Source organism: Podarcis cretensis, assembly GCF_951804945.1.
Source record: "Podarcis cretensis genome assembly, chromosome: Z".
Taxonomy (NCBI): Eukaryota; Metazoa; Chordata; class Lepidosauria; order Squamata; family Lacertidae; genus Podarcis; species Podarcis cretensis.
In genome coordinates this window covers 18,233,232-18,260,951 of record NC_137184.1, presented here as the reverse complement: position 1 = coordinate 18,260,951, position 27,720 = coordinate 18,233,232, and the positions used below count along the sequence as shown (strand labels likewise).

At 47.0% G+C, this 27,720-nt stretch overlaps 1 protein-coding gene across 2 annotated transcripts in view; it reads right to left on the bottom strand.

Moving 5' to 3' along the window:
• The window catches only part of NOTCH1 (notch receptor 1), a 101,143-nt gene that overhangs the window by 16,444 nt on the left and 56,979 nt on the right, over window positions 1-27,720 (bottom strand). For both annotated transcript variants that reach the window (XM_079961175.1, XM_079961176.1), the window contains 12 exons: window positions 26,906-27,139; window positions 25,667-25,777; window positions 24,599-24,791; window positions 22,409-22,554; window positions 20,675-20,788; window positions 18,270-18,389; window positions 12,625-12,777; window positions 11,408-11,636; window positions 7,026-7,227; window positions 6,110-6,263; window positions 5,224-5,408; window positions 3,940-4,072 (listed from right to left, as the gene is read on the bottom strand). In XM_079961175.1, the coding sequence (XP_079817301.1) occupies window positions 3,940-4,072; window positions 5,224-5,408; window positions 6,110-6,263; window positions 7,026-7,227; window positions 11,408-11,636; window positions 12,625-12,777; window positions 18,270-18,389; window positions 20,675-20,788; window positions 22,409-22,554; window positions 24,599-24,791; window positions 25,667-25,777; window positions 26,906-27,139 (1,974 nt within the window). The remainder of the gene's footprint in view (window positions 1-3,939; window positions 4,073-5,223; window positions 5,409-6,109; window positions 6,264-7,025; window positions 7,228-11,407; window positions 11,637-12,624; window positions 12,778-18,269; window positions 18,390-20,674; window positions 20,789-22,408; window positions 22,555-24,598; window positions 24,792-25,666; window positions 25,778-26,905; window positions 27,140-27,720) is intronic.

The window sequence follows — 27,720 nt, the reverse complement described above, 5'->3', positions numbered from 1 at the left end:
TGATCCACAATACTGTGTCCAGTTCTGGGCACCACAGTTTAAGAAGTTTATTGATAAGCTGGAATGTGTGCAGAGAAGGGAGACCAGGATGATGAAGGGTTTGGAAAAGCCTTATGAGGGAGTTGGGTATGTTTAGCCTGGAGAAGAGACAATTGAGAGGAGATACAATAGCCATCCTCAAATATCTAAAGAGCTGTCCTATGGAAGATGGAGCAAGCTTGTTTTCTCCTGCTCTGGAGGGTACGAACCGAACCAAGTGCTTCAAGTTACAAGGAAGGAGATTCCAACTATCAGGAAGAACTTTCTGATGGTAGCATTGGAGAGCTGGAAGGGATCCCAAGAGCCATATACTCTGCAATGCAGGAATATCAACTAAAGCATCCATGATAGATGGCCACTCAACCTCTGCTTAAAACTTCCAATGAAAGAGAGTCCCTCACCTTCCAAGGGAGTCCATTTCACTGTCAATCAGCTCTTAACATCAGAAAATAAGAGCTGTTCCAACTAAAGACAACCAACCAACCCTGCCCCACCAACTTCTCTCACTACCAAGGAAATACAGAAAGTGAATACCATGGTACCTCTGGATACGAACGGGATCTGTTCCGGATACCTGTTCGCATCCTGAAGCGAACGCAACCCGCGTCTGCGCATGCGGCGAAACCCGGAAGTAACGCGTTCCGTTACTTCCGGGTCACCGCAAAGCGCAACCCAAAAGCGCTCAACCTGAAGCATATTTAAAATGAGGTAAGACTGTAGAAAGAGAAACTACTCAGGTGGCACTGCCACAAAAAGCAAATACACTAAGCATACACTAAGCAAAAGAAAGTAAGTTTTACCACCCCATCCCCCTCTCCCCCCTTCTCTTCCCCATCCTTATACTGTATACAACACACTAATGCAGCAGTTCTCAACCTGTGGGTCCCCAGATGTTGTTGGACTACAACTCCCATCATCCCTGAGCTCTGGCCTTGCTAGCTAGGAATGATGGGAGTTGTAGTTCAACAACATCTGGGGCCTACAGGTTGAGAAATGTGGCAAAACCCGGAAGTAACATGTTCCGTTACTTCCGGGTCACCGCGGAGCGCAACCCAAAAGCGCTCAACTTGAAGCATATTTAACCCGAGGTATGACTGTAGAAGGAGAAACTACTCAGGTGGCACTGCCACAAAAAGCAAATACACTAAGCATACACTAAGCAAAAGAAAGTAAGTTTTACCACCCCATCCCCCTCTCTCCCCCATCCTTATACTGTATACAACAGTCTAATGCAGCGGTTCTCAAGCTGTGGGTCCCCAGATGTTGGACTACAACTCCTATCATCCCTGAGCTCTGGCCTTGCTAGCTAGGAATGATGGGAGTTGTAGTTCAACAACATCTGGGACCCACAGGTTGAGAAATGTGGCAAAACCCGGAAGTAACGCGTTCCGTTACTTCCGGGTCACCGCGGAGCGCAACCCAAAAGCACTCAACTTGAAGCATATTTAACCCGAGGTATGACTGTAGAAAGAGAAACTACAGTGGTGCCCCGCAAGATGAATGCCCCGCAAGATGGAAAACCCGCTAGACGAAAGAGTTTTCTGTTTTGGAGGTGCTTCGCAAAACGAATTTCCCATGGGCTTGCTTCGCAAGACGAAAATGTCTTGCGAGTTCCTGCGGTCCCCCCCTTCCCCCCCTTTTTCTAAGCCGCTAAGCCGCTTATCCGCTTATCCGCTAAACCGCTAATAGCGCTAATCCGCTAAGCTGCCAATGGGCTTGCTTCGCAAGACGAAAAAACCGCTAGACGAAGAGAATCGCGGAACGGATTCTTTTCGTCTTGCGAGGCACCACTGTACTCAGGTGGCACTGCCACAAAAAGCAAATACACTAAGCAAAAGAAGGTAAGTTTTACCACCCCATCCCCCTCTCCCCCCCTTCTCTTCCCCATCCTTATACTGTATACAACACACTAATGCAGCGGTTCTCAACCTGTGGGTCCCCAGATGTTGGACTACAAGTCCCATTATCCCTGAGCTCTGGCCTTGCTAGCTAGGGGTGATGGGAGTTGTAGTTCAACAACATCGGGGACCCACAGGTTGTCTCATAACAAATGTGATTGATCAGTAGAAAGCACAACCTGGAAAAAGAGACAATGCACGTACTTTTGTAAACCAAGAAAATCTTCAATAAAAATCATTTTTAAATACGAAAGAAAGTAAAAGCTGGAAAAATGAAAAAATAGTGTGTAGGTTTATCACCCACTCTCTCCCCTCCCCTCTCTCCACCTCCCTCTGGATATTGTCTTACACTGAACATAAACCAAAAGACTTTATCATCTGAACAACAAAAAAGAGACATTGCATGGTTTTTTGTAGTCAATGAAAAACTTTAATAAAAAATATTTTAAAAAGAAAGGAAGTAAGAGCTTTTCAACAGTGGAACTGACTCCAAAGGGTGGTAGATTCTCTTTCCTTGGGAGATTTTCAAGCAAAGTTTGGATGCTTTAGTTGACATTCCTGCATTGCAGGGGGTTGGACTAGATGCCCTTCAGGGTCCCTTCTAACTCTTCTATAATTCTAAGTTAGTATACACCTTTGGGACTAATCATTAGTTTTCTGTGGAATTAGTGAATGAAATGAAGCTCCACCGTTCTCCTGCAGAGGCATATCTATGCTTTGTTCCTCTTGCCAGCCTTAATTTGTGAACCAATTTTTCTTTAAGGGCAATACACTCTTTCAGGTTTGCACATTTTAAGTCCTTCCAGACTGCAGCTATCACCCTGTGTGCAGCTACTAACAGAAATCCAATTAGTGGTTTATTCATCAAGTCCTGATACCCACTTAAACCCACATTCAGTAACGCTGACAACACACCTGAGGGCACCTGCAGATGTAGCAGTGCCATGCCGATGAGTCATTTTACTTATCTCTAATTAAACACTTGTTCTCTAAAAATTTCCACCAGGTACATCCACCAAAAATGCCAACCAATACCCCTGCCTCCACACTCTTGGCAGCACATATGTGAAGCAGCTTTATAAAAACAATTTGTTCCTTCTTTCTCTCAAGACCCTCCCAAATTCATAGCAATGGGCACCATCATGCGTGGATTCAAAGGCATGGAGGTATTTGTCCACATGTGCATCACGGGGTTGTTTTGTGAACTGAGGGGAGAGAACTGCAAAGGTGGCACAGAGTCTTGGAGGAAAGGTGGAATGTTCAACATAGTCATAAATACACAAATAAGACAATCCAGCTGCCAACCCAATGGCATTCCAGTCAGCTTCCTCGAAATAAGGTCCCATGAAAACATCAAAGGGGAACACGAGTGGGGAAAAGCAATGTATTTCACTTTCAATCAAGGCAAGACCCTTCCCCTGCAAAAAGTCTTGATAGAACACTGTGCCCCTTCTCCCGGCAAGTTGCTGAATACCCCTCCCACACCTCCTGAGACGGACACACACACATACACATACAACACCCCTTTGCAAAAGTGTGTGTAGGGGGAAGCTATTCAGTCAGCTCTATATGCAAAGTCTCCCAACCGGCATTCAACCTGCACTTCATGCTCTACCACTTAACCAAAATCTCAATCCTCAGGGTTTTCAATAAATTTGGGGTTTAAATAGGAACATTAGCAAGCTGCCTTGTACTGAATCAGACCATTGGATCCATCTAGCTCAGTACTGTCAACACTGATCAGGAGTAACAATCCAGGATTTCTACCAGGGAAGGAAGGGTCTTTCTCCAGCCCTACCTGGAGATTCTGCTGAGCACTGAACCTGGGACCTTCTGCATTCAAAAGCAGACACCCACTGAACTGATGACTTTTAAGCCAATACAGAACAGACTGATAGAAATACTGGAGCCCTCCCCCCCCCCCAATCAAGTGGGACACCCCTAAAGACTGGGTCTTTCCCTACCTGCCCATGCCCCTGCTTCCACCCAAACCCACATTTACCTTGAGTCCCTCGGGGACAAGAGCACTTGTAGGTGTTGATGAGGTCAATGCAGGTCCCTCCGTTCTGGCAGGGGTGGGAAAGGCACTCGTTGATCTCCTCTGAGCAGTTGATCCCGTGGTAGCCAGCAACACACTACAAGGAAAGGTAGTCCAATATTCCCGAGTTGAAATGAGTTCTAGGGGGGGTAGGAGGATTTCCTCCTTCCCACCTTGGAAGGCAGCCCCTCAAAAGGGAGCCCACAATGGAAAATGCCAAAACCAACTTGTAGTATATTTTTAAAAATGCAACCAGATGAAAAATAGACAAACTGTACCGTCCTCAAATCACCCACCCCACCAAAAATGGCTAGTGCCTGAGCTGCTGTAATGTCACAGGAGCTGCAAGCGTACGAGCCGCTGGAGGGTCAGGTTCGCAAGGACTGGCCAAGACTGAAACTGTGCAATCTTGCCGCGGGAAGTGGAGAAAAAAATTGGGGGCTGAGACTGGGGTGGGGACTTTGGGTGGGCATGGCATGGTGTGCTGGGAATATTTCTGAAGCTCATGGTCAAACAATTATCAAGGCTGCTTAGACATAATAAAAAATACTTGCATTACTTGGCCTTTCATTAAGAAAAGCCGAAAGATGTTTAGGTGAACTCCACTGTGAAGTAGCATTACGATTTCAGCTAGCTTTGAAGTCCGCAAGGGAAGCACCCAAATGTTCTATCATGCAAGAGCTTATGAGGCTGCCTCTGTCCGCTGAAATGCATTACATTGACTGGGAAATGGAGGCTGGCACAAGCAGGGACAAAGGTGCTGCCTTCTACCCAGCCAGACTGCCGAATCACAGGACTGTAGAGTTGGAAGGGACCCCAAGAATCATCTAGTCCAACCCCATGCAGTGCAGGAATCCCAGCTAAAACATCCCTGACAGGTGGCCCTCCAACCTCTGCTTCTAAGCCTCCAATGAAGGACAGCCCTCCATCTTTTAACTAGCTTTTGCCAGACGTGCTGGCAGGGAGTGAACCTGGGATCTTTTGTTGGCATAGGAGATGCTCTGCTACCAAGTTACGATGTACCCCTTTCCCTGGAAACTGTGGCTTCTTTGCAGGGTGGCTGTAAACTACCCAGCAATCTGGAAATATCTATGATGGAGGCATGTCCTCTACTTCATTCTGATGTTCCACCACATCTCAGGACATGTACCCAGCTCCGCTGGCAATGCACAAACCCAGGTAAAGGAGGGTTCACCCTATATCCACTGCCCCCCCCCACGCCACCTCCCTTCTGAGCACCAACCGTACCTCACACGAGTAGCCCCCTAGGTAGTCTGTGCAGGTGGCCCCGTTCTGGCACGGGTTGGGGGAGCACTCATCCACCTGCTCCTCGCAGTAGCTGCCTGTGTAGCCGGCCTGGCACTGGCAAGAGTGGGTGTTGCCCCTGTCCACACAGAGCCCAGAGTTCCTGCATAGGTGCACCACCTCGACGCCTGCAAAGGTATAGGAGGGAGGTCAGGTACAAGTAACAGGTGTGGGTGTGTGGGAGAACGCCTCCTCAGTGATGTCTACTCCCAGACCATGGAACACCCTCCCAAGAGAAGCCAGACCGGCTCCTTCCTTGTCACAATTCCACAGGTGAAGACTGTTTTTATTCCAGGAGGCTTTTAGGAAATAACTGTTTTTTTAAAGGAATGGGTGTTTCTATATGGTGTTCATCCTCATTATCATCATCATCACCTGTCATGTGCTTCTTATTGGGGGTCCCCCCCCCCCGGTTGGGAGTTTAATTTGCTTTTAAACAATTTTTAAAATATGTTTTTAGCTTTTTGTATTTTATCTGTGTTGTTTAAATTTGTGTAAGCTGGTCCCTAAGAGCCAGAAGAAATCTGTTTATGTATGCAACTACAGCAGCTCGGATTTTGTCTGTCTGTGTGTGTGTGTGTGTGTGTGTGTGTGTGTGTGTGACATAGCTGTAATATATATAAAAAATATAAACCAATAAACACCTCACTGCAACAACTATCAAATACTGAACCACTTCAAAACGAAATGCCAAACACCAATCTATGCATCTGGCTGGGGTCAGCCACCCCTCACCGGGTCCTGCCCTGGCCAGAGTCTGCTCCCAGGACAGACCAAAGAGGGAAGACAGAGGAAGGGGAACACAGCAAGCAGGATGGGGCCTTCTTACCTTGCTGCCGTGCAGCCACCTCACAGGAGACATTGGGGACATCGCAGTAGAGTCCAGTCCAGCCACTGGTGCACTCGCAGCGGTACAGGTTGTCTGTCTGCCAGCACTTTCCACCGTTCTTGCAGGGTGAGGAGTCACACCAACGCACCAGGTTCTGGGGGCGAAGAATCAGAAGGTTTGTGGGTGCAACAGCACCAGGGCCAGGGTAGGGTGGTACGGAGAAGGGGCTTTGTGGGTTCAACCCTGCGCAGCTGGTTGAAGGACACGGCCCTGAAGATGCCAGGGTGGAGGGGAGTCAACAGCCCTTCCAAGTGCCATGTGATTCCAACTCCCGGCAGCCAGCATAGCCATGGATGTTGATGACAGGAGTTGTAGTGCAGCAACACGGTTTCCCATGGCTAAGCAATGTTTCGTTGTGTTAGCCATGGTTTGGCTCAGCAAACCACAAATCATCTCACAGACAAGCAAGGCCACAGTTTGTTTCACCATGCTTGGTTTCCCCAGCTGCTCTTGCAATGTGACTTTGGGGTTGTCAAAGAACCAGAGTTAAGGCTGATGGGGAATGCACAGAATGCTGAACTATCCTTAAGCCAGCAGTGTACCTTGGCTTCACATCATGGTTTGTTGCCAGGTGAAATGAAACACTGTTAAGTTTGCCAGGTGGGGTTCAGACAGTCAAACAAACCATTGGCAAGCTAAACAAACCATGAGTTTGTGCTGGGTGCGAACTAGGGCTGCTGCCTCTCTCCTCTGACCTCAACACTTCAGCCATTTGCTCCTCACTCTGTGAGCCCACCCACCCCAAGCCCCCAGTGAAACAACAGAAACAAATGAACCGGGAAAGGCAAGTCCCACTCAAGGTCAGGCTCTGCAGGCAGAACTGGTTCGGCATCCAGTGAGGTCTTGGCCCCCTTACCTGACAACTGAGGCCAGTGTAGCCCTGAGGACAAGTGCACTTGTAGGTGCCGTAGCTATCCTGGCAGGTGCCGCCATTCAGGCAGGGTTTGGAGTCACACTCGTTGATGTCGTGCTCGCAGTAGATTCCCGTGAAGCCAGGTGGACAGACACAGGTGAAGGTGTTGATGCCGTCCACACACGTGCCCCCATTGAAGCAGGAGCTGAGGGGCAGAAGGAAACTGGCTGTGCCATCAAAGCTCTCCATTGGAAGCTGCCTTATAGCAAAAGCCAGAATGCTGGGTCCGTATAGTGCAGTACAGAGTACACTGACCACCACCAGCAATGGCTCTCCAGGGTTTCAAACAGGGAGTTTTACCCAGCCTGACAGAGTTGCCATTGGGGATTTAACTCAAGACTCTTTCCATGCAGAGTGTGTGCTCTACCATTGAGCCCTTCCCCCAAAATGTAAAATAGTATTCTAGATCTCATGATTTTGAATGAAGGGCTGAATTACATAGGAAGCTGCTTATACCTAGTCATACCATTAGGTTCACTTGGCTCAGTAGTGCCTACACTACTGGCAGCAGCAGTAGCTGTCCAGGGTTTCAGACATATCGAGTTTTTAGGGGAGGAGTGAAAAATGGCATTTTGGGTGCTTCTATGCTTAGTTGAGATTCCTGTATTACAGGGGGTTGGACCAGATGACCCTCAGGGTGCCTTCAACTCTACACTTTTATGATTCTACAGCTGCAAAGTTAGTCCACAGCCAATGTCTGCTGAAATCTCAGAAGCCAGAGAGAGCAACAAAGCAAGATCCAGTATGGTGTAGTGCTTAGAGTGTTGGACTCAGACCTGGGAGACCAGGGTTCAAATGCCCGCCCCACTTGGCCATGAAGCTCACTGGGTGATCTTTCTCTCAGCTTTCTCTCAGCTCTAACCTATCTCACAAGGTTGTTGGGAAAGGTAAAATGGGCTGAAGGATTACCACGTACCCCAACTTTAGCTCCTTGGAGGAAAGGTGGGATATAAATGCAGTAAGATAAATGAAAGTAAATTAATGTTAAGGAAGACCTGTGCCATGTTTGTCTTCCTGCAGGAGAACTTGCAAAGCTACACTTGTAGCAAGTGCAAACTGGTTGGCTTGCTGGAAGAGAAGGTACAACAACCTGAGGTCCAAATAGTCAACACTTCGAGGTATAGGGCAAGATGCAGACTTTCGCGATAGAGCTGAGTGGACTGTGACAGAACAGCAACACAGGCGCCCCAAGGGAGGAGGAAGATTGCTCATGGCAAGAGACCAACCCCTGGAGGAACGTGACGCACACAAGTAGGACTGTCAGGAACCATGCTGTGTCATTAGAACTGTGAAATCGGTTCCATGCTCTCACCTAGGACACTGATTCTGGGGCAGAAGAGTTAGGACAGCAGTTACGGAATTAGAATATACTAAGGTAGCTGTGAAAGGTACAGTGCACATGATGATTCCTGTCACCCCCAATAGGAGGAATAGACAGGAGGAGATGGACTTGGGAGGTTTTTTTCCATTCTTGATCTAACCCTTTCAGATCCAAGGCTACTGGTCACGAATGAGTATGCTGATAATCCACCTGCTACCTTCCAAGGAAATGATCTTGGGAGAAAAGGAATTGCATTCTGGAGAAGGAGAGAGGAGGAGGAGGAAGTACTAGAACCATAAGGTTCCTGCCTTTGTAACCTATTCCAGTAATATCCAGATCAGCTCGAAGAGCCGAGAGGGGAAGACTCAAGAACAGCAGCTGCAGACCTTAGAACACTCCAAGGCGATTTTGGAAAGCACAGTGTACAGAACGATTCCTGCCACTCCCCAGAGGAGGAAGAGACTGTTGGTGGTAGTAAGTGGCAAGAGGCAATAGTTTTCGGAGGAAACAGGATGTCCCAAGAGGTGTCTTCCAGGTGCAAAGATTTGCAATGTGACAGAGAACTTGCCAAGTCTTATAAAGCCCACTGACCACAACTTTAACATATAGCAATGGACTATGAGACTGGGCAGGAAGCTGAAGAGCCTTGGGGCACAGGTTGTCTTTTCATCACTTCTTCCTGTTGAAGATCATGGCCCAGGAAAAGAGGAAAATACTGGAAGTAAACCACTGGCTGTACAGGTAGTGTCATCAGGAAGGGTTTGGCTTCTTGGATCACCATCTCTGCTTCTTTGAGGAAGGACTTCTGGGTCGTACCTCACAGCGGCTGGCAAAAATGTGTTTGGTAAGAGTCTAGCATACCTGATCAGGAGAGCTTTCAACTAGATTCTGAGCGGGAGGGCAGACAGCATTACAGGTGGCAGAAGAACACCTGGTACTGGGGATAGTAGCTTCATTGGTGCACAAGAAATTGAGGTAGTGCTTGCCCTGCTAAAGGGCAAAGTACCAGAGGAAGGAAGCAACTGGAGGGAATGATTCATGGTTCCAATTGTCTCTGCACAAATGCAGAGTATGAGAAACAAACAAGACGAATTGGAGCTTTTAATGCAGGATGGCAAATATGACCTGGGAAGCATTACTGAAACCTGGTGGGATGAGACTCATGACTGAAATGCAGGAATTGAGGGGCATAAACTGTTCAAAAGGAATAGACCAAACAGGAAGGGAGGAGGAGTAGCATTATATGTAAAGGATGTCCAAACTTGTGAATAAATCAATGATCTGCAGCACGGAAAGCATATTGAGAAAATACGGGTAAACACTGTAGGAGAGAGAAACAATACTGATCTTACTATGGGGGCTTTCTATAGACCACCAGGTCAGACTGAAGTCTTGGATGGTGCCTTCCTAGAGCAGATTACTAAACATTCAAAAAGGAGAGATAAAGTAGTAATGGGAGACTTCAAGTACCCCATATCTGTTGGAACTCAAACAATGCCAGGAATGTAAGGTCCAACAAATTCCTCCACTGCATTGCTGACAATTTCATTTCCAAGAAGGTGGCAGAAGTAACAAGTGCATCATCTATCTTGGACCTGGTCCTCACCAACAGGGAGGAACTAATCAAAGAAGTGGAAGCGTTTGGAAACTTGAGAGAAAGTTTCATGACACAGAGGCAAGGGAAAGCTGAGTATAGTGAGACATGCACTCTGGACTTTAAGAAGGCTGATTTCAAAAAGCTTAAGGAGCTACTGAGTGAGATCCCATGGTCAGAAATACTCAAAGAGAAGGGAGTCCAAGATGGGTGGGAGTTTATTAAATGAAATATTGAAGCTCCAAATGCAGAAAATTCAAACAAGAAAGAAAAGTTGGAAGTATCTAAAGAAACACTGGTGTGGCTGCATAAGGAGCTTACAGATGAGCTGAGATTTAAGAAGGGCATGTATAAGAAATGGAAGAAAGAGGAAATCACAAAGGAAGAGTGTACACAAGTAGCCAACAGTTGCAGAATGAATGGCAGGTTCTGCACTTAGGCAGGAAGAACTAGCTGCACAAAGAGAAGATAGGGAACACCTGGCTTACTAGTAGTACATGTGAAATGGGTCTATGGGTCTTGGTGGACCACAAGCTTCACTTGAGCCAACACTGTGATGCAGCAGCAAAAAAGCTAATGCTATTCTAGGCTGCATCAACAGAAGTATAGTCTTGAGATCAAGGGAAGTAACAGCCCCGGAAGCCAACCAGGCAGTCACAGAAAAAGACATTGCCTTTTTTTATTCTGCCTTGATGAGACTACATCTGGGATACTGTGTCCAGTTTTGGGTGCCACAATTTAAGAAGAATGTTGACAAGCTGCAGCATGTGCAGAGGAGGGCAACCAAGATTATAAAGGCTCTGCAATCAAAGCCTTATGAGGAACAGTTGAAGTAGCTGGATATGTTTAGCCTGGGAAAGAGGAGACTGAGAGGGGATATGATAGCTATCTTCAAATACATAAATGGCTGTCACATGGAAGATGCAGCAAGCTTGTTTTCTCCTGCTCTGGAGGGCAAGACTTGAACCAATGGCTTCAAGCTACAAGAAAGGAGATTAAGGAAGAACTTACAGTAAGAGCTGTTTGACATTGGAACGGACTCCCTTGGGAGGTTGTGGACTGTCTTTCATTAGAGGTTTTTAAGCAGAGTGTGGATTGCCATCTGTCATGGATGCTTTAGTTGAGATTCCTGCAAAGCAGGGGGGTGGACTAGATGACCCATGGGGTCCCTTCCGACTTTATGATTCTAAGGCCATTTGAGGGTCCAGAGCCCTCTTGCCCATCACCAGAGTAGACTATGCAAAATAAAAATTTGCAAGTGATGGGTGTGATTTATACCAACACTGCGGTGTGCAGAATGTTGGTTCTCTTGGGATGAACCATCCCCACTCACACACAGGAGCATGACTATAGCCAAGCACATTGTTTTTAAAAAATGACTTCCAACGTTATTTCTGGCTCCTGAATTACCTTTCTGTGCAGTCGGGGGTGTTATGCTCGCAGTGGATCCCGCTAAAGCCAGAAGGGCAAGTACAGGTGTAGCTGTTGACACAGTCCGTGCAGTTGGCGCCATTCTTGCAAGGGTTGCTGGCACACTCGTCAATGTCCTCCTCACACTTGGGGCCCCGGAAGCCAGCGAGGCAGTCACAGAAAAAGGCATTGATGCCATCGGAGCAGGACCCGCCGTTGTGGCAAGGATCTAGAGGTAGTGGGGAAAGGGGCAGCGATGGACTCTCATTCCATGGGGCTGATGGTTTTTTTAATTATTTTTTTGAGGCTGCCTTGGCCTCTGCAAAACTTCCCACATTCTTTCCTAAACCTTCTGTGTGAACTGAACGCACAATTCGCCCCAGCCTTTGATAACGCAGTGCCCTGTTATTTGTTTATCTAGTTAATAATAAACAAAATAAATCAAAGATAAAGCTTACAGAAACACTGCTGCAGATGGCTGCAAACTGTACACAGCTGAACATTATCACTGAACAGTCTTCCAAAACATTACAAAAAATGCCCATTTTCCCATGAAACCTGTTTTCCTGGCTTTAGATGTAGCCTTTTGTAGTAAGTTAGCATATCATAGTTACTGCGGAGCAAATGTTCTCAGTTCTTTCAGACATAGCAGGAGATAGGCTTCTCCAACCCCCAACCCAAATTTTGAGCTATTACAATCTTAGTTAAAAGTTAAAAAGTTAAACACTATTTCTTGATCATTTTCCAGAAGAACATCTTTTACATTAACCAAGCAGAAATATTTTATGTTCGAAGGGTATATGATTTCCTCACATAGCAGAGATCTTATTAGCCTCAATGAGTTTCCAGAATATTTATATTTGAGAACAATTCCAATATGTCAATGAATTTTCACAAGACCTCCCTTTCCTCATGTTAAGAACACCAGAAGAGCATGCAGGATCAGGCCAAAAGGCCCATCAAGTCCAGCATCCTGTTCTTTTCTGTTCCAATCAATCCTTCTTCCCAGGGAGCTCTGGGAAATTGTAACTCTGGGAAGGAATAGAGGGGTCCTCTTAACAACTCTCAGCACTCCTTTATAAACTACAGCTCCCTGGATTCTTTGGGGAAAATCTTGACTGTTTAAAGTGATGTGCAGCAGTGCTTTCAATATATGGTGCAGATGGGGTCCAGGTCTCCTAGGGCAACCCACTCCCCAGCCTCCTTGAGGCTCTTACTAGGCTGGCAGTCATCGATGTCCGTCTCGCAGGTGTTGCCTGTGAACCCAGGTTTGCAGACACACCAGTAGCTACCGTTCGTATTCTGACATGCGGCACCATTCCGGCAAGGGCTCTTCACGCACTCATTGATGTCGATCTCACAGGTTTGCCCTGAGAAGGCAATTTGAATGGATATTTATTTTTTACCTATTTCATAAAATTTACAGAGTTTGATTGCTAAAAAAAAGAAAGAATCTCAAATGAGGCTTATGAAGATTAAACAATAAAATTGCCACTAAGAAAAATAGCGATATTTTAAGACATACAAAAATTGAAAACAACAATAGATTAAAAACAGATAAAAACTTGTACCGACTTCCTAAACATCTGGACAGGATGGCCTAAACAAAATGGTTTTGGCAGGTAGTAAAGGAAGGAAAGTGCCTGCCTGACATCAATAGGCAAGGAGTTCCAAAGTGTAGGTGCTGCCATACTGAAAGATGGGAGCTCTTACAAGTTTGGAAAGGGTATTATGTGGCAACTGTAACAGTGCCAGTTCTGCTGACCGAAGCACCATAAACTAAGAAAGAAATCTTTGTCACTCATCACAGTATAGGTGCCTTTCTGAGATACTGAAGGAAGCTTAAGATTAATAGAGTACAAATTTAATAAACAAAACGATCAAGGGGATGGAGCGACTCCTCTATTAAGAAAGCTTGCAGCATGTGGGGCTTTTTAGTTTGCAAAAAAAGGCAAGGAAGAGGTGACATGACAGAAGTTTATCAAATGAAGAAAGTGGGCAGAGAAAAGCTTATCTCCCTTTCTCAGGACACTAGAACTCATGGCTATCCAATGAAGCTGAGTGTTTGAATATTCAGGATGGATAAAAGAAAGCCTTTCTTTGCGCAGTGTATAGTTTAAACTGTGGCACTCACTCAAACAGGAAGCAATAATGGCCACCAACCTAAAATTGCTTTAAAAGAGGATTGAACAAATTCATTGAGAAGGCCATCAATGGCTGCTAGCCACAATGGCTGTGCTCTTCCTCCATAGATGGAGGCAGCAATGCTACTGAATATTAGTTGCTGGAAACTGCAAGTGGGGAGAGTTTGCACCAGGTGTCCTATTGGGAAGACCCAGTTCTCTGAGTGCATGTTCTGGAAGTTGGGCAACAGGGGCAGTACAGGATTTCTAATGGTGTACCGACCTCCCCGCTGCATCAAGGATTCCCTGCCCGAGCTGCTTCAGGTCGTGGCGGACATGCTCCTGGAGACACCTAGCTTGGTTGTCCTGGGGGATTTTAACATCCATGCCGACACGACCTTACAAGGGGCTGCTCGGGACTTCATGGAAAGCATGGCCTCCATGGGACTGTCCCTGAATAAGTCTGGCCCAACTCATAGCCGTGGACATGCCTTAGACTTGGTGTTCACCTCTACGGACGTTGGTGATCTAACACTAACTAAAAGCGAAACAAAAGAAGTGCCATGGTCAGATCACTTCCTGGTGCAACTGGACTTCTCCGCAGCCCTTCCCCTCTGCAGGGAGGTGGGACTGATTCGGATGGTCCACCCCCACCACATAATGGATCCAATTGGCTTCCAGAGAGTGGTAGGGGATGTTTTATCCCAAGTTGATGGCCTTCCAGCTGATTCCCTGGTGGCCCGCTGGAATGCGGAGTTAACCAGGGCTATTAACTGGCTCCGAAGCGCCCTCTCCGATTGCATGGAGCCCGGAGAGCCCCGTGGTTTTCCCCGGAGCTGAGGGCGATGAAACAATCATTGAGACGGCTAGAGCGCCGGTGGCAGAAAACTCATTCTGAATCAGACCGGACACAGGCTAGAGCTCAACGTCGAGCCTACCAAGTGGCAATGGTGATGGTGAAGAGGGCCTTCTTTACCGCTTCTATTGCATCTGTAGAAAACAGCAGCTGGAGACTCTTTCAGGTGGTTCACAATTTAGTGGAACCACCTGCAACATCGGGGCCCAGTACGGGCCACATGATCTCCTGCAATGATTTTGCAAAGTTTTTTGCAGATAAAGTCACTCAGATTTGGGAAGAGGTAGACTCCACCGTTGGAGCATGGCTGGGGCGGGAGAGTGCTAGAGTTCTGTCTAGTCAAGTTGTGTGGGATCAATTCCAATCTGTTACCTCTAAGGATGTAGACAGGCTGCTTGGACCAGTGAAACCAACCACCTGTCTCCTTCATCCTTGCCCATCCTGGCTTATAAAAGCTAGCCGGGAAGGGCTGGGCAATGGGCTTCGCGTGGTGGTGAATGCTTCTCTCTGTGAGGGAGCCTTCCCAGACCTGCTGAAAGAGGCGGTTATCAAACCGCTTATTTAAAAACCATCTTTAGATGCTGCCAATATGGCCAACTATCGCCCATTCTCAAATCTTCCATTATTGGGTAAGGTGATTGAGAGAGTGATTGCTGAACAACTCCAGGCACGCCTGGAAGAAGCGGACCATTTGGATCCCTTCCAGTCGGGATTCAGGCCTTATCATGGGACTGAAACTGCCTTGGTCACACAGGTCGATGATCTCTCTGGCAGGCTAGGGACAAAGGTGAGAGCTGTTTCTTAGTTCTGCTGGATCTCTCAGCGGCTTTTGGCACCAACAACCATAACATCCTTGTGAACCGTCTAGAGGGGCTGGGAGCTGGGGGCACTGTTATACAGTGGTTCTGCTCCTTCCTCCTGGGCCGCGTTCAGAAAGTGGTGGTGGGGAGTGTGTGTTCAGACCCCTGGGCTCTCACTTGTGGGGTGCCTCAGGGTTCTGTCCTCTCCCCAATGCTTTTCAACATCTACATGCAGCCGCTGGGAGAGATCATCAGGGGGCTGGGCTGGGTGTTCATCAGTATGCGGATGATACCCAGCTCTACCTCTCTTTCAAATCAGAACCAGTGAAGGCGGTGAAGGTTCTGTGTGAGTGTATGGAGGTGGTTGGAGGATGGATGGTGGCTAACAGATTGAGGTTGAATCCTGACAAGACAGGATTGAGGGGACAGGAGGCAGGTGGGTGTGGAGGACTCCCTGGTCCTGAATGGGGTAACTGTGCCCCTGAAGGACCAGGTGCGCAGCCTGGGAGTCATTCTGGACTCACAGCTGTCCATGGAGGCGCAGGTCAATTCTGTGTTCAGGGCAGCTGTCTACCAACTCCACCTGGTACGCAGGCTGAGACCCTACCTGCCCGCAGACTGTATCGTCAGAGTGGTGCATGCTCTAGTTATCTCTCGCTTGGACTACTGCAATTTGCTCTATGTGGGGCTACCTTTGAAGGTGACCCGGAAACTACAACTAATCTAGAATGCGGCAGCTAAGACTGGTGACTGGGAGTGGCCGCGAGACCATGTAAAACCGGTTTGAAAGACCTACACTGGCTCCCAGTACGTTTCCGAGCACAATTCAAAGTGTTGGTGCTGACCTTTAAAGCCCTAAACGGCCTTGGTCCAGTATACCTGAAGGAGCGTCTCCACCCCATCGTTCTGCCCGGACACTGAGGTCCAGCACCGAGGGCCTTCTGGCAATTCCCTCACTGTGAGAAGCCAAGTTACAGGGAACCAGGCAGAGGGCCTTCTCGGTAGTGGCACGCGCCCTGTGGAACGCCCTCCCACCAGATGTCAAAGATAAAAACAACTACCAGACTTTTAGAAGACATCTGAAGGCAGCCCTGTTTAGGGAAGCTTTTAATGTTTAATAAGTTATTGTATTTTAATATTCTGTTGGAAACCGCCCAGAGTAGCTGGAGAAACCTAGCCAGATGGGCGGGGTATAAATAATAAATTATTATTATTATTATTATTATTATTATTATTATTATTATTATTCCTGCTGTTGCACTCATGTCCTGCTTGTGGGCTTCCCATTTGACCATCAGGTTGGCCCCTGTGGCAACAGAAAGCTGGGCCAATGGCCTGACCAAACAGGCTCTTCTTATGTTCTTAATATCTGCCTGCTGCAGACATAGCACAGGCTCCCCAATGCTAACCATGGTTTGTGGTGTAATGGTAAACCACGGTTGGAAAAAAATCATTAGAAGAAACAGGTGCTGGAAAGGGGAGAAAGGAAGTGTACCCCTTTAAGACAGACTTTCAGGCTGAGTTTCCTGCCTGTCCTGGGGCTGTCTAGGGATTGCAAATGAATGCCTGTCATTTTGGGATCAGCTCACTGACAACATGCAAAACAATTGAGGCTAGCGCCAAATACAATCATTGATGTCCTTGGAGAAGAGAAGAGAAGAGAAGAGAAGAGAAGAGAAGAGAAGAGAAGAGGAGTGGCTCTTTGTAAATGAGCCCAGAAAGGCACCAGCAACAAGAAAGCAGGAATAGAGAGCAAAGGGAGAAGATTAACAGCGAACCACAGAGCAAGGGGCTGCAGGAAGGCAGGTGCATCCTAGGCAAGCCAAGACCTATATAGCGGTTGTCGCTTCAGGCAATAAATCAAGTAACCTGCCACTAGAGAGAGAGAGAAAGAGTGAGGGAGGTGGGGTTTTTTTTGGGGGGGGGAGCTATCTGGGGCCTGTTCAGGGTATCTTTCTTATTTAAAGCCGAGATGCAATACTCTCTTTTTCTCAGTCTCAGTGTTGAGGGAGTTGGGTGGGGGAGGAGACCTAAGAGACTCTCAAAAAGTTATTTTACCACCTGCACACAGCAGAACATAATTTGCATTGGTCCAAATTTAAAAAATAAAATAAAACCAACGATATATGGTTGCATCTAACAGTAGTCTTACTCAACAGTATATCCCCTAAAGTTAATGAACACAGATGTTATTTTAATCTTATTTATTTATTTCATATATATCCCACCTTTTCCTCCCAAGGAGCTCAAGGTGGTGTACATGGTTTTCCTCCTACCCCGTTTCATCCTCAGAACAGCCCTGTGAGGTAGGCTAGGCTAAAAGGCAGTGACAGGCCCGAGATCATGACTAACATAGGTCCACTGATTTCAGCACGTCTACTCTGAGGACTTACTTGGATACAACCAATAGTTTATAAGAAATAGAAGGCTCAGTCTATTAAGTCTGACTGTTCTGGCTGCTGCATCCTGCCAAAGTCCAGCCTCCTGTTCTCACAGTGGCCAACCAGATGTCAATCATGAAAAACCCACCAGCAGGATTCGAGCACAACAGCAACCCCTACTACCTCTGGTTTCCAGTTTCTGGTGTCCAGAATCATTGCTGCCTCCAACCACTGAGGCAGAGCATAGCCATTGGGGCTAGCAGCCTTCAATAGTCTTCTCCTCCACTGATTTGTCTAATCCACATTTAAAGCCATTCACAAGAGATCTGCCGGATTGGGCCAAAAGGGACCCATCTAGCTCAGCATCCTGTCCTCACAGCTGCTAACCAAATGCCCCAATGAGAAGCCCACAAACAGCACCTGAGTGCCACAGCAGCAACTCTCCCCACTTGTGATTCCCAACAACTTCGGGGGCATTTACTTCTTCCAACAGTGGAGGCAGTTACATAGCCATTGTGACTGGCAGTCATTGGCATCCTGCTCCTCCTCCATGAATTCACTGAACCCCTTTCTAAAGTTGTCTGAACTGGAGGTCATCCCTGTATTCTGTTGCAGTGAATGAAGCAGGCACCACCACCACCACCACTACATATGTGCATGCGGGCACCTCTGGAGACCATGGAATGGGAACCAAACCCTTACCTTGCCACCCTGGAGGGCAGGCACAAGAGAAGCTCTCAAAATCTTCAGATTCTCTGCACTTGCCACCATTCTTGCAGGGACCGTCTGCACATGGAGCCAGGACATCCCGACAGGTCGGCCCTGGAGTGTAAATACATCAAAGTTGAGGAGAGTCCACACATTTGGTCAGGGGAACAGCCATAGCAGCTCAACAGGCTTTGCATGCAGGAGGTCCCAGTTTCATTTCCTGCCAGCGTCGCCAGGTAGGCTGGGAATGTTCCCCACCTGAAACCCTATAGTATCACTGCTGCCAGTCAAGTAGACAATCCTGAGCTAGACAGACCAACGACTCAGCATAAGGCACTTTCCTATGTCCCTACTTGTGCTGAGGCTGCTGCTGCCAGCCAGTGTAGACAATCCTGAGCTAGACAGACCAATTGTCTTTGCTCAGTAGAAGGAAGCTCCTTACATTCTCTTGGTCCAGTACCCGCCCTGAAAATCTCATGGACATGCTATGGTTTTCTCATGCTGCCCAATAAGACTTGGGCTGATCTGTGTCTGCATGGAGAAGCAACATGCTGTGCAAAATTTTCGTGTGTGTGAGAGAGAGACAGATTAACACACATTCCTACAAACTTTTCTGTGCCCTTTGGCCTGTGGGTCTTCAGGGTCTTGCTGGGAGCCTTGAGAGATTTTCCAAGAGATTCTCTTCTCGGGAAAGAAACATACAGTGGTACTTCAGGTTACAGACGCTTCAGGTTATAGACTCCGCTAACCCAGAAATAGTACCTCGGGTTAAGAACTTTGCTTCAGGATGAGAACAGAAATTGTGCAGTGGCAGCGGGAAGCCCCATTAGCTGAAGTGGTACCTCAGGTTAAGAACAGTTTCAGGTTAAGAACGGACCTCCTGAACGAATTAAGTTCTTAACCCGAGATACCACTGTATTTCTTATCCCTTGTTAAGGGGTGCTTTGGAAAGGTACGTTCCCAAATTTCACATGCTTCTGCATGCTGTCAGGGCGACCCCAATAAGGGAACACTATTTGTGTGGGGTGTGTGAGTTCAACTTAACTCATATTTTCTCTCTTCCCCACCTCTGTCCCATTGTCTTCCTGTTTACGAAGCCAATATTCCCCACATTTTACGTTATCTCCCTTGTCAGGCCCTTACCATCCAAGGACCCTTTTGCTGTTTTCCAGAAGGGGGCCTTTGACTCCCCCATTTTTCTCTGGATTGTTTCCACAGCAACTGGCCAAGGCAGGAAAGGAGTCATGGCTTCCTCTAATTGTGTGCAGGATGCTGCTGTTTTGTGAAGCAGGAAACGGGGCAGAGGACGACTCAACTCAGCAGAAAATCCCTGCCCTTACAAAGCTGATGGACCTGCCTATGCAGGTGATGCGAGAGAGGCCTCCATCATTCCAAAAGAAAGCATCCAAGGGCATGAGCGAAAAGTCTTTTTGCAGTATTTTTTTTTAAAGTGAAAAATGGACTCATTGAAGAAAAGCTGGTTCATATAAGAAGGCTTTCTCACAGAACAAGGTGCTGCAAAATGTGAGTGTGGGAAAGGAGTCCCTCCTGTTCCAGCAAACCAAAAGATGACCTCCCCCCTCCCCACTCAGGAGCATGTGAAAATGATAAGCGGGAGGAAGCATCCTATGTTTAGAAAACTCTTCCAGCTGGTTTTGATTTCAGGGCAGAAAACAGGAGCAAGCAGCCCTTCAGACAACCTTGACGTAGGTGCTTCTGCTGGCCTGAGTTCCGGATTTGCACAAAAGCTAAGATCACACCTGCCCCCATGTTTAAAGCAGCACCATGCCACTTTAAACAGTTATGACACCTCCCCCCCCCAAAAAAAAAAGCATGCTGGGAACTGTAGCTTGTTAAGGGTGTTGGGAACTGTAGCTTTGTGTGCAGTAAATTACAGGGTTCTTGGAGGAAAGACATGCCTGTAAGATACATTTAAAGCAGTACCACACCACTTTTAACAGTCACGGCTTCCCACAAAGAATCCTGGAAACAGCAGTATGCTAAGGGGTCCGAGAGACCTCTATTTGCTCACACACACACACACGCACCAGAGCTACAATTCCCAGAGCGGTTTAATAATCAATCCCTCTTCCCAGAAAACTATGGGAAACTTTCTATGCTTCTCATTAAAACAGCTCTTTATTCAGAACCATGAGAACTAGAACCTTATTTTATATTTAAAGGGGAAAGCAATAGCTCAGCAGCATGCAATGGATGCTTTACATACAGAAGGCCCGAGGTTCACCATCTCCAGACAGGGCTGAGAAAGACTCTCTGCCTGAAGAGGTGCTGCTGCTGGTCAGTGTAGAGCAAGATGGACCAATGGGTCTGACTTAGCAGAAAGCAGCTTCCTGTGCTGCCACAGCTACAGGTTTTTGATCCAGGGTTTGGTCTCTTACCGGTGTAGGGTGGAAGACAGTTGCACTGGTAACGGGCCACGTCATCAATACAGGTCCCTTGGTTCAGGCATGGGTTGGAGGCGCATTCGTTGATGTTGGTCTGGCAGTTGGGACCTGGGAAGATCGAGAGACCCACATGCACGGTCAACCTGCCAAAGCTTGCCTCCTATCTCCATGACTCCTAGGCTGGGATTCTTCCCAAGCCAGCCTCCTGAAGCCTTTAACTGGTTGCAAGTCCATTTCCAGGTCCAGTTCAAGGTGCTCACATTAGTATTTGAAACCCTAAACAACTTAAGTCCCAAATATCTGAGAGGCAGCCTCCTTCCCTTCAGACCCTCCTTGGGTATTGTGGTCGGCAAAGGGGGCCCTCTTGGTAGTTCCCACTCCCATAATGAGGGAGGTGTCTGGGAGGGAGCCTTCTCTGTGGCAGCCCCTATGCTGTGAGACTTCCTCTCAACAGAGGTGTGCCTGGCACCTTCACAGTACAGCTTTTATTTATAAAAAATACTTTTTTTATGCCGCTGTATCTATGATTACAGTGGTTTTAAACAGCATAAAAACATTAAACCAAATAATAAAATCATTAAAAATTTGAAGCTAGTTAAAAATAAAAATAAATGAAATCAAACATCCACAGGCCATTGCGGGGATGTACTCTTAATTGCCTGCATAGGTTTGGAGGAATAGAAAGGTTTTCAGCAGGCATGCTGATGACGTATCTTCCTCACTCTGGTCTCTGACACACCTGAGAGGCATATGTTTAGGATCCTCCCTATTCTTATGACCTGCAATTTTATTCATTCATTTATTTGATTGATTGATATACCGCCCTTCATCATAAGATCTGAGGGTAGTTCACTGAATAAAATGGAGGATAAAAACAAGTAAATAAGTAAAACAAAACAGCAAAACAATACCCCACCCACGTCCCACAGAAACATTTAAAAGGCTGTAGCCAAAAGCCTGATTGAAGAATGGCATTTTCACCTGGCACCTAAAGATATATGATGATGGTGCCAGCAAAACCTCCCAGGGGTGAGGATTCCACAAATGGGGAGCCATGACGGAGAAGGCCCATTCTCGTGCTGCCACCCTCTGGGCCTCACATGGAGGCAGCACACGCCGAAGGGCCTCAGATGATGAACGCAGAGTCTGGGATGGATTATAAGGGGAGAAGCGGTCCTTGAGGTATTGTGGCACCGAGCCATTTAAGGCAATTTGTTTAAACTGCTTTTAATGTTGTATTTTAAATTGTTGTGACCCACCTTGGGGTCTTAGGGGTGAAAGTCCTAGTCCTTCTCAGACCCACTAAAATTAATAACCATGACTAACTCAGGCTCATTCATTCCAGTGGGTTTACTCTAGAGCAAGACTAGCACTGGCTACAAAAACTTCGGAGCACCTGGAAGTGGGCAACCTGTGGCCCCCAGCCTCATTTTATACAGCCTCCGACGGCCCCTGAAGAAACCCCATCCTTCCATTTAATCGAAGTTTCTTCCTTCTGCTTTGTTTTCTTCTGGCTTTTAATACAGTTTCGATTGTTTCTCTCTCTCAAAAAACAACAACCAAGAACAGTGACCAGAAAGCTCCACCCAGCTATAACCAGGAAGTCTAGTGCCACCTATTGACTGGACTGTAGAATGACACTACCCGTTACACCATGGGCCAGTCACACTTCATGGTGTGCTCAAGGCAGGGCAAGCACTCCCTGTCCGCTCTCCCCAGACCTCTTACCACTGAAGCCCTCCTGGCAGGTACAGATGTAGCCGCTGGTCATATCTTTACAGGTGCCACCATTCATACAAGGGTTGGATTCGCACTCGTTGTTGTTGATGTCGCAGTTTGTCCCGCTCCAGCCTGGGTCACAATCGCACTTGTAGCTGTCGTTAAGAAGCAGAACGCGCATGAGCCCCACCCTGAGCATGTGCATGTGTGAAGACCAATGTGGAGGCTTCCAGATGTTTTGGATGACACAACTCCTGCTCCTGACAGGTGAATTGTGGTCCAAAGAATCTGGCGGGCACCAAGTTGGCAATTGAAAGGGCTGCTGCAGACTGTGTGTCTGCAGCAGCCACCCCCCCCCCCAACAGAGACCCATCTTGTAATCCATCTTGTAATCTTTGGTTCCAAATGTCTGCTGCTCAAAGCAGCTGCCATCCTGCCACCCCTGGGTGCCCTGTTCCTTTCAGACACTGTGCATGTATACAGTTCTAAGAACCTCAGAAGGGTCCTGCAACAGCTGGATCAGGCCAAGGAGGCCCCATCTAGTCCAGCATCATCTTCTCACAGAAGCCCACAAAAGGAGGACCTGAATGTATTAGCCACCTCCCTGCATGTGATTCTTAGCAACTGACATCAAACTGACAAACAAAGACAGGAAGCTGCCAAACTCTTGGCCCATCTACCTTAGCATTCTCTACACTGGCTGGCAGTGGCTCCCCAGAGTTTCAGGAAGTGGACAGTCCCAGCCCTATTGGACTTTCTGCCTGGGAAACATCTGCTGTTCTACTAAGCTGGGACACTTCCCGAAACCTCTCTGGACTCTCTTTTCCTTGGTGTATGGCGGCTGTTATAGGAACATAAGAGCCTATTTGGTCAGGCCAATGGGCCATCTACTCCAGCCATCTTGTTCCCACACTTGGCCAACCAGATGCCACTATTCAGTAACCCACAAGCAGGACTTGAGCACAACAGCCCCACTTTTGATTCCTAGAAATTGGCGTTCAGGGGCAACTTGCCTCTGACCCCATAGATTCCATGAAGTCACAGGAAGACTACATCTCTTACGGATGCTTGGAGGATAATGCAAACCAAGAATTATTCAGAGTAGACTCAAAGAACATTAGAAGAGCCTGATGGATCAGGCCAGTGGACCATCTATCCCAGCATCCTGTTCTCATGGTGGCCAACCAGATGCTGCAATAGGACCTGAGCACAAGAACACTCTCCAGTTGTTGTTCCCCTTCATCGGTTATTCAGAGGTAGACTGTCCCTAGACACAGAACGGTGGTTCCCAAAATTTTGTTGGGCCACCGTGCCCTTGGCTCCATCAACTCATCCCCACAGCTCCCTAACCTATAAAAAGCATTATTCAGAAGAGTGGTTTTCACAACTCTCTAAGGAAGGTAACAGCAGAATAAAATTCAAAACAGTAACGATTAATTGCACATTTATTAAAAATCCAATTAAAACTATTGAGTTTAATTAATTCAACAAAATTGATGGAACTTGATGCAGGGATACCAGCTTTTCAACATCTGGTAGTCATTTAGCAAGAGTCTTAGTAACTCCTTCACTGTGCAGCAAATTCTTAATGTGATGCCTGGGCTTCATGAAGTGATACCAGTTTCCCAATGTCTGGTTTCAAATCACCACGTTTAGGAATCTGATTTCATTGCTTGGATAACCACACTAAAAGCATGTTCCACCAAATGTGAGGTTGGAATTGCAACAAGGAGCTTCTAAACCACTGTCTATCGTTATGTGCAGGATAGCGATCAAAAATTTCCTTCTGTAACCAAAATGCTTTGGTAAGATTTCTTGGACTTTGCCTTCTGCTCAGTGTCATTTTGTAGCTTCCATGATGTATTCCTTTGTATATTCCTTTATATTTTTTGTTTCTAATGTTGTACATACATTTCTCTTTCTCTTTTTAAAAATTGTCTTACTGTGTTATATAGATACCGCTTAGATGGTTTTTTCCCCCATATAAATCAATAGATAATTATTGATGATCCTGTTGTCATGGTACCCAACCAAGTGACTATGAGAACCTGAGAGATGCCTGTCTGGGAAGTGATCCTGGAACCTCTCACCTTGCTCTACTCTCAGCTTGGCAAGGGCTGCATCTGACCATGTGAGACAGTGGAGGGAACTCCCCCATGCCAGGCAGAGAGCCCCAGAGCCCCCTCCCCAGAAGCTTACCCATTCAGGCCATCATTGCATTTCCCGTGAATGCAGGGGTTGCTGTTGCACTCATTGACTTCCGAGAGGCACATGGGATCATGGTAGCCCTCTGGGCAGACGCAAACGAAGCCATTGATGCCGTCCCTGCAGGTGCCTCCATTGTGGCAAGGGTTACTGGCACATTCGTCAATGTTGATGTTGCACATCCTCCCTGTGAAGTTTGGGTAAGAGAAAGAGGTCACAGGCTGGCCCAGTGTCACAACCCAGAACCAATCACCATAGCTGTAAAGAAAACCCAATACAGTGGTATCTCGGGTTAAGTACTTAATTCGTTTTGGAGGTCTGTACTTAACCTGAAACTGTTCTTAACCTGAAGAACCACTTTAGCTAATGGGGCCTCCCGCTGCCGCTGGAGCACGATTTCTGTTCTCAACCTGAAGCAAAGTTCTTAACCTGAAGCACTATTTCTGGGTTAGCAGAACTTGCACCCCGTTCTCTTGGAACAGAAGGACCTTGTATTTTCAGTGTTCCTAAATGCTGAGCGTTGGAGCAGACAGAATAACTCCTCCTCAGGGTTTTTCCTGTGCACCTTCTCCAGAGGGACACTGGGAGCCCATCCAATCCATACAAAAGGTGTGGAGGCTTATTCCCAATGACTACTAGCTCCCCTATCATGCTGGTTGGACAGCTCTAGGAAGCTAGAGACAGTGATCCTGCTGAAAAATAGTACAGTGGTACTTCGGGTTAAGAACTTAATTCGTTCTGGAGGTCCGTTCTTAACCTGAAACTGTTCTTAACCTGAGGTACCACTTTAGCCAATGGGGCTCCCGCTGCTGCCGCGCGATTTCTATTCTCAACCTGAAGCAAAGTTCTTAACCTGAAGCACTATTTCTGGGTTAGCCGAGTCTGTAACCTGAAGCGTATGTAACCTGAAGTGTATGTAACCCAAGGTACCACTGTACAGTACAAGAATGGCTTCCCTGCATTGCACTGCAATGCAACCATTGTTGGTTTAGGTCCCTTTCAACTCCACAATTCTATGGTTCTATGATCCCATTCTGCTCCTATCCCATCCCCCGTCCTCACCTGCATATCCAGGCTCACAGGTGCACTCGTAGCTATTGATTTTGTCAATGCACTTGCCATAGTCACATGGATTGCTGGCGCAGTCATCCAGGTTGACCTCGCAATTGGGCCCTTAATAATAAGAATAAGAATAAGAATTTATTTCTATGCCGTCCATCTGACTGGGTTGGCCCAGCCACTCTGGGTGGCTTCCAACAGATTAAAACATCAAACACAGTAAAACACCAAACATTAAAAACTTCCCTATACAGGGCTGCCTTCAGATGTCTTCTAAAAGTCAGGTATTTATCTCCTTGACATCCGCTGGGAAGCGTTCCATTGCGTGGCCATGGCTGCTGAGAAGGCCTTCTGCCTGATTCACTTAACCTCACTTCTCACAATAAGATTCTTGGAGCTGGATCTCAGTGTCCAGGCTGAACGATGGGAGACCCAAGCTGGATACTACAGCAACAAGGGGCTGATTGAGCCTCTCACCTGAGGAAGGCTGCAGCATTTGAGACTTTTCAGTTTAAAGAAAAGGCAAGAGAGGGCATGGTAGAAATTTGCAAAATTACGCAAGGCATGGAGAAAGTAAATAGAGAAAAGCTTTTCTGCCTCTATGGTAATGCTGGAACTCTGTGGGTGTCCAATGGAGCTGAATGATGGAAGATTTGGAACAGATAAAAGAAAGGACTTCTTCCGTCATCAGTGGAACTCGCTCCCAATGAAGGCAGTGATGCCCATCAACTTGCATAGCTTTAAAAGAGGATTAGTCAAATTCATGGAGGAGGAGAGGGCTATTGATGGCCACTAGCCATAAGACTATGTTCTGCCTCCACAGTTGGGAAGCAGCAATGCTTCTGAATACCAGTTGCTGGAAACCACAGGAGGGGAAAGGGATCTTGTCCTCCATGCTAGCCACTTTAAGAACAGGACACTGGACTAGATGGGCACCCTTTGGTCTGATCCTGCAGGCTCTTCTTATGCTCTTATTTCCTGCTTGTGGGCTTCTCACTGGGACATCCCCGAGTGGGCATGAGGTGCTGCCATGCTGCTGGATCAATTCCTTGCAAGTACAGAATGGCGATGATGTGGCCCCTGTGAAAATGGGAGCGATTCCCATAGCTAATCTACGTGCCGAGTGCAGAAGTACTTTCCTTTGTCTGTCCTGAGCCTTCGCCTTACCTAAGCATCCCTTAGGATTTAATTTTATTTTTTTACAAAAAGACTGCTGCAGTGAACACCCCTGGGAACTCTTACCTGTCGTCCCTTTGAGGCAGAGGCAGTTATAAGCGTTGTTCCGATCCTGGCAGGTGCCCCCGTTCTTGCAAGGCTGGCTCTGGCACTCATTGATGTTCATGTCACAGAGACGCCCCGTGTAGCCTGGCTGGCAGAGGCAGGTGAAGGTGGCAATGCCATCTTGGCAGGTCCCATAGTGGCAAGGGTCTGGGTCACACTCGTTAATGTCAGTCTCACAATGGGGGCCAGAAAAGCCTGAGGAGGAGGCAACACCAAGCAGGTCATGACAATCAGTCCATCAGTCAATCAATAAATTGGGAGTCAGCCACCCCAACACAGATCTTTGTTTTATACTGGGTCCCCCCCAAATATGTTATTGTTTTCACTTATTTATACAAGAAGCAACAATGAATATTAAATCATGCCACCCTCCTCCTGCAGAAGCACCAAATGTCCATTTAATTACAATTAACTTCAAAGATTTAAACAAATGTACCATTCCACAAGTTGCCAGGTGTCCTCAGAGCCTATAACCATGTTCTATCGATGTTGCATATATATCACAGAACTACACCAGGTTGATTGAACAGTAGTGGCTTGATTGTTAGTTTGACTCTCTTGGATGTGTTGTCCATTTGTGCATTAATATCAAACCCCAGAGTTGTGAGGTCCAGATATGAAACACGTCTGCACTTAAGAGTCTACCTTTCTGCTGGTTTTAATGTACGTGCTATTTCCTTATAAGCTGATTTGAGTTATTTTTGTAAAAAAGCAACTTGTAAGCTTAATAAACAACAACAAAAACCAACACAGGGCAACCCATAGGCAACTTGCAA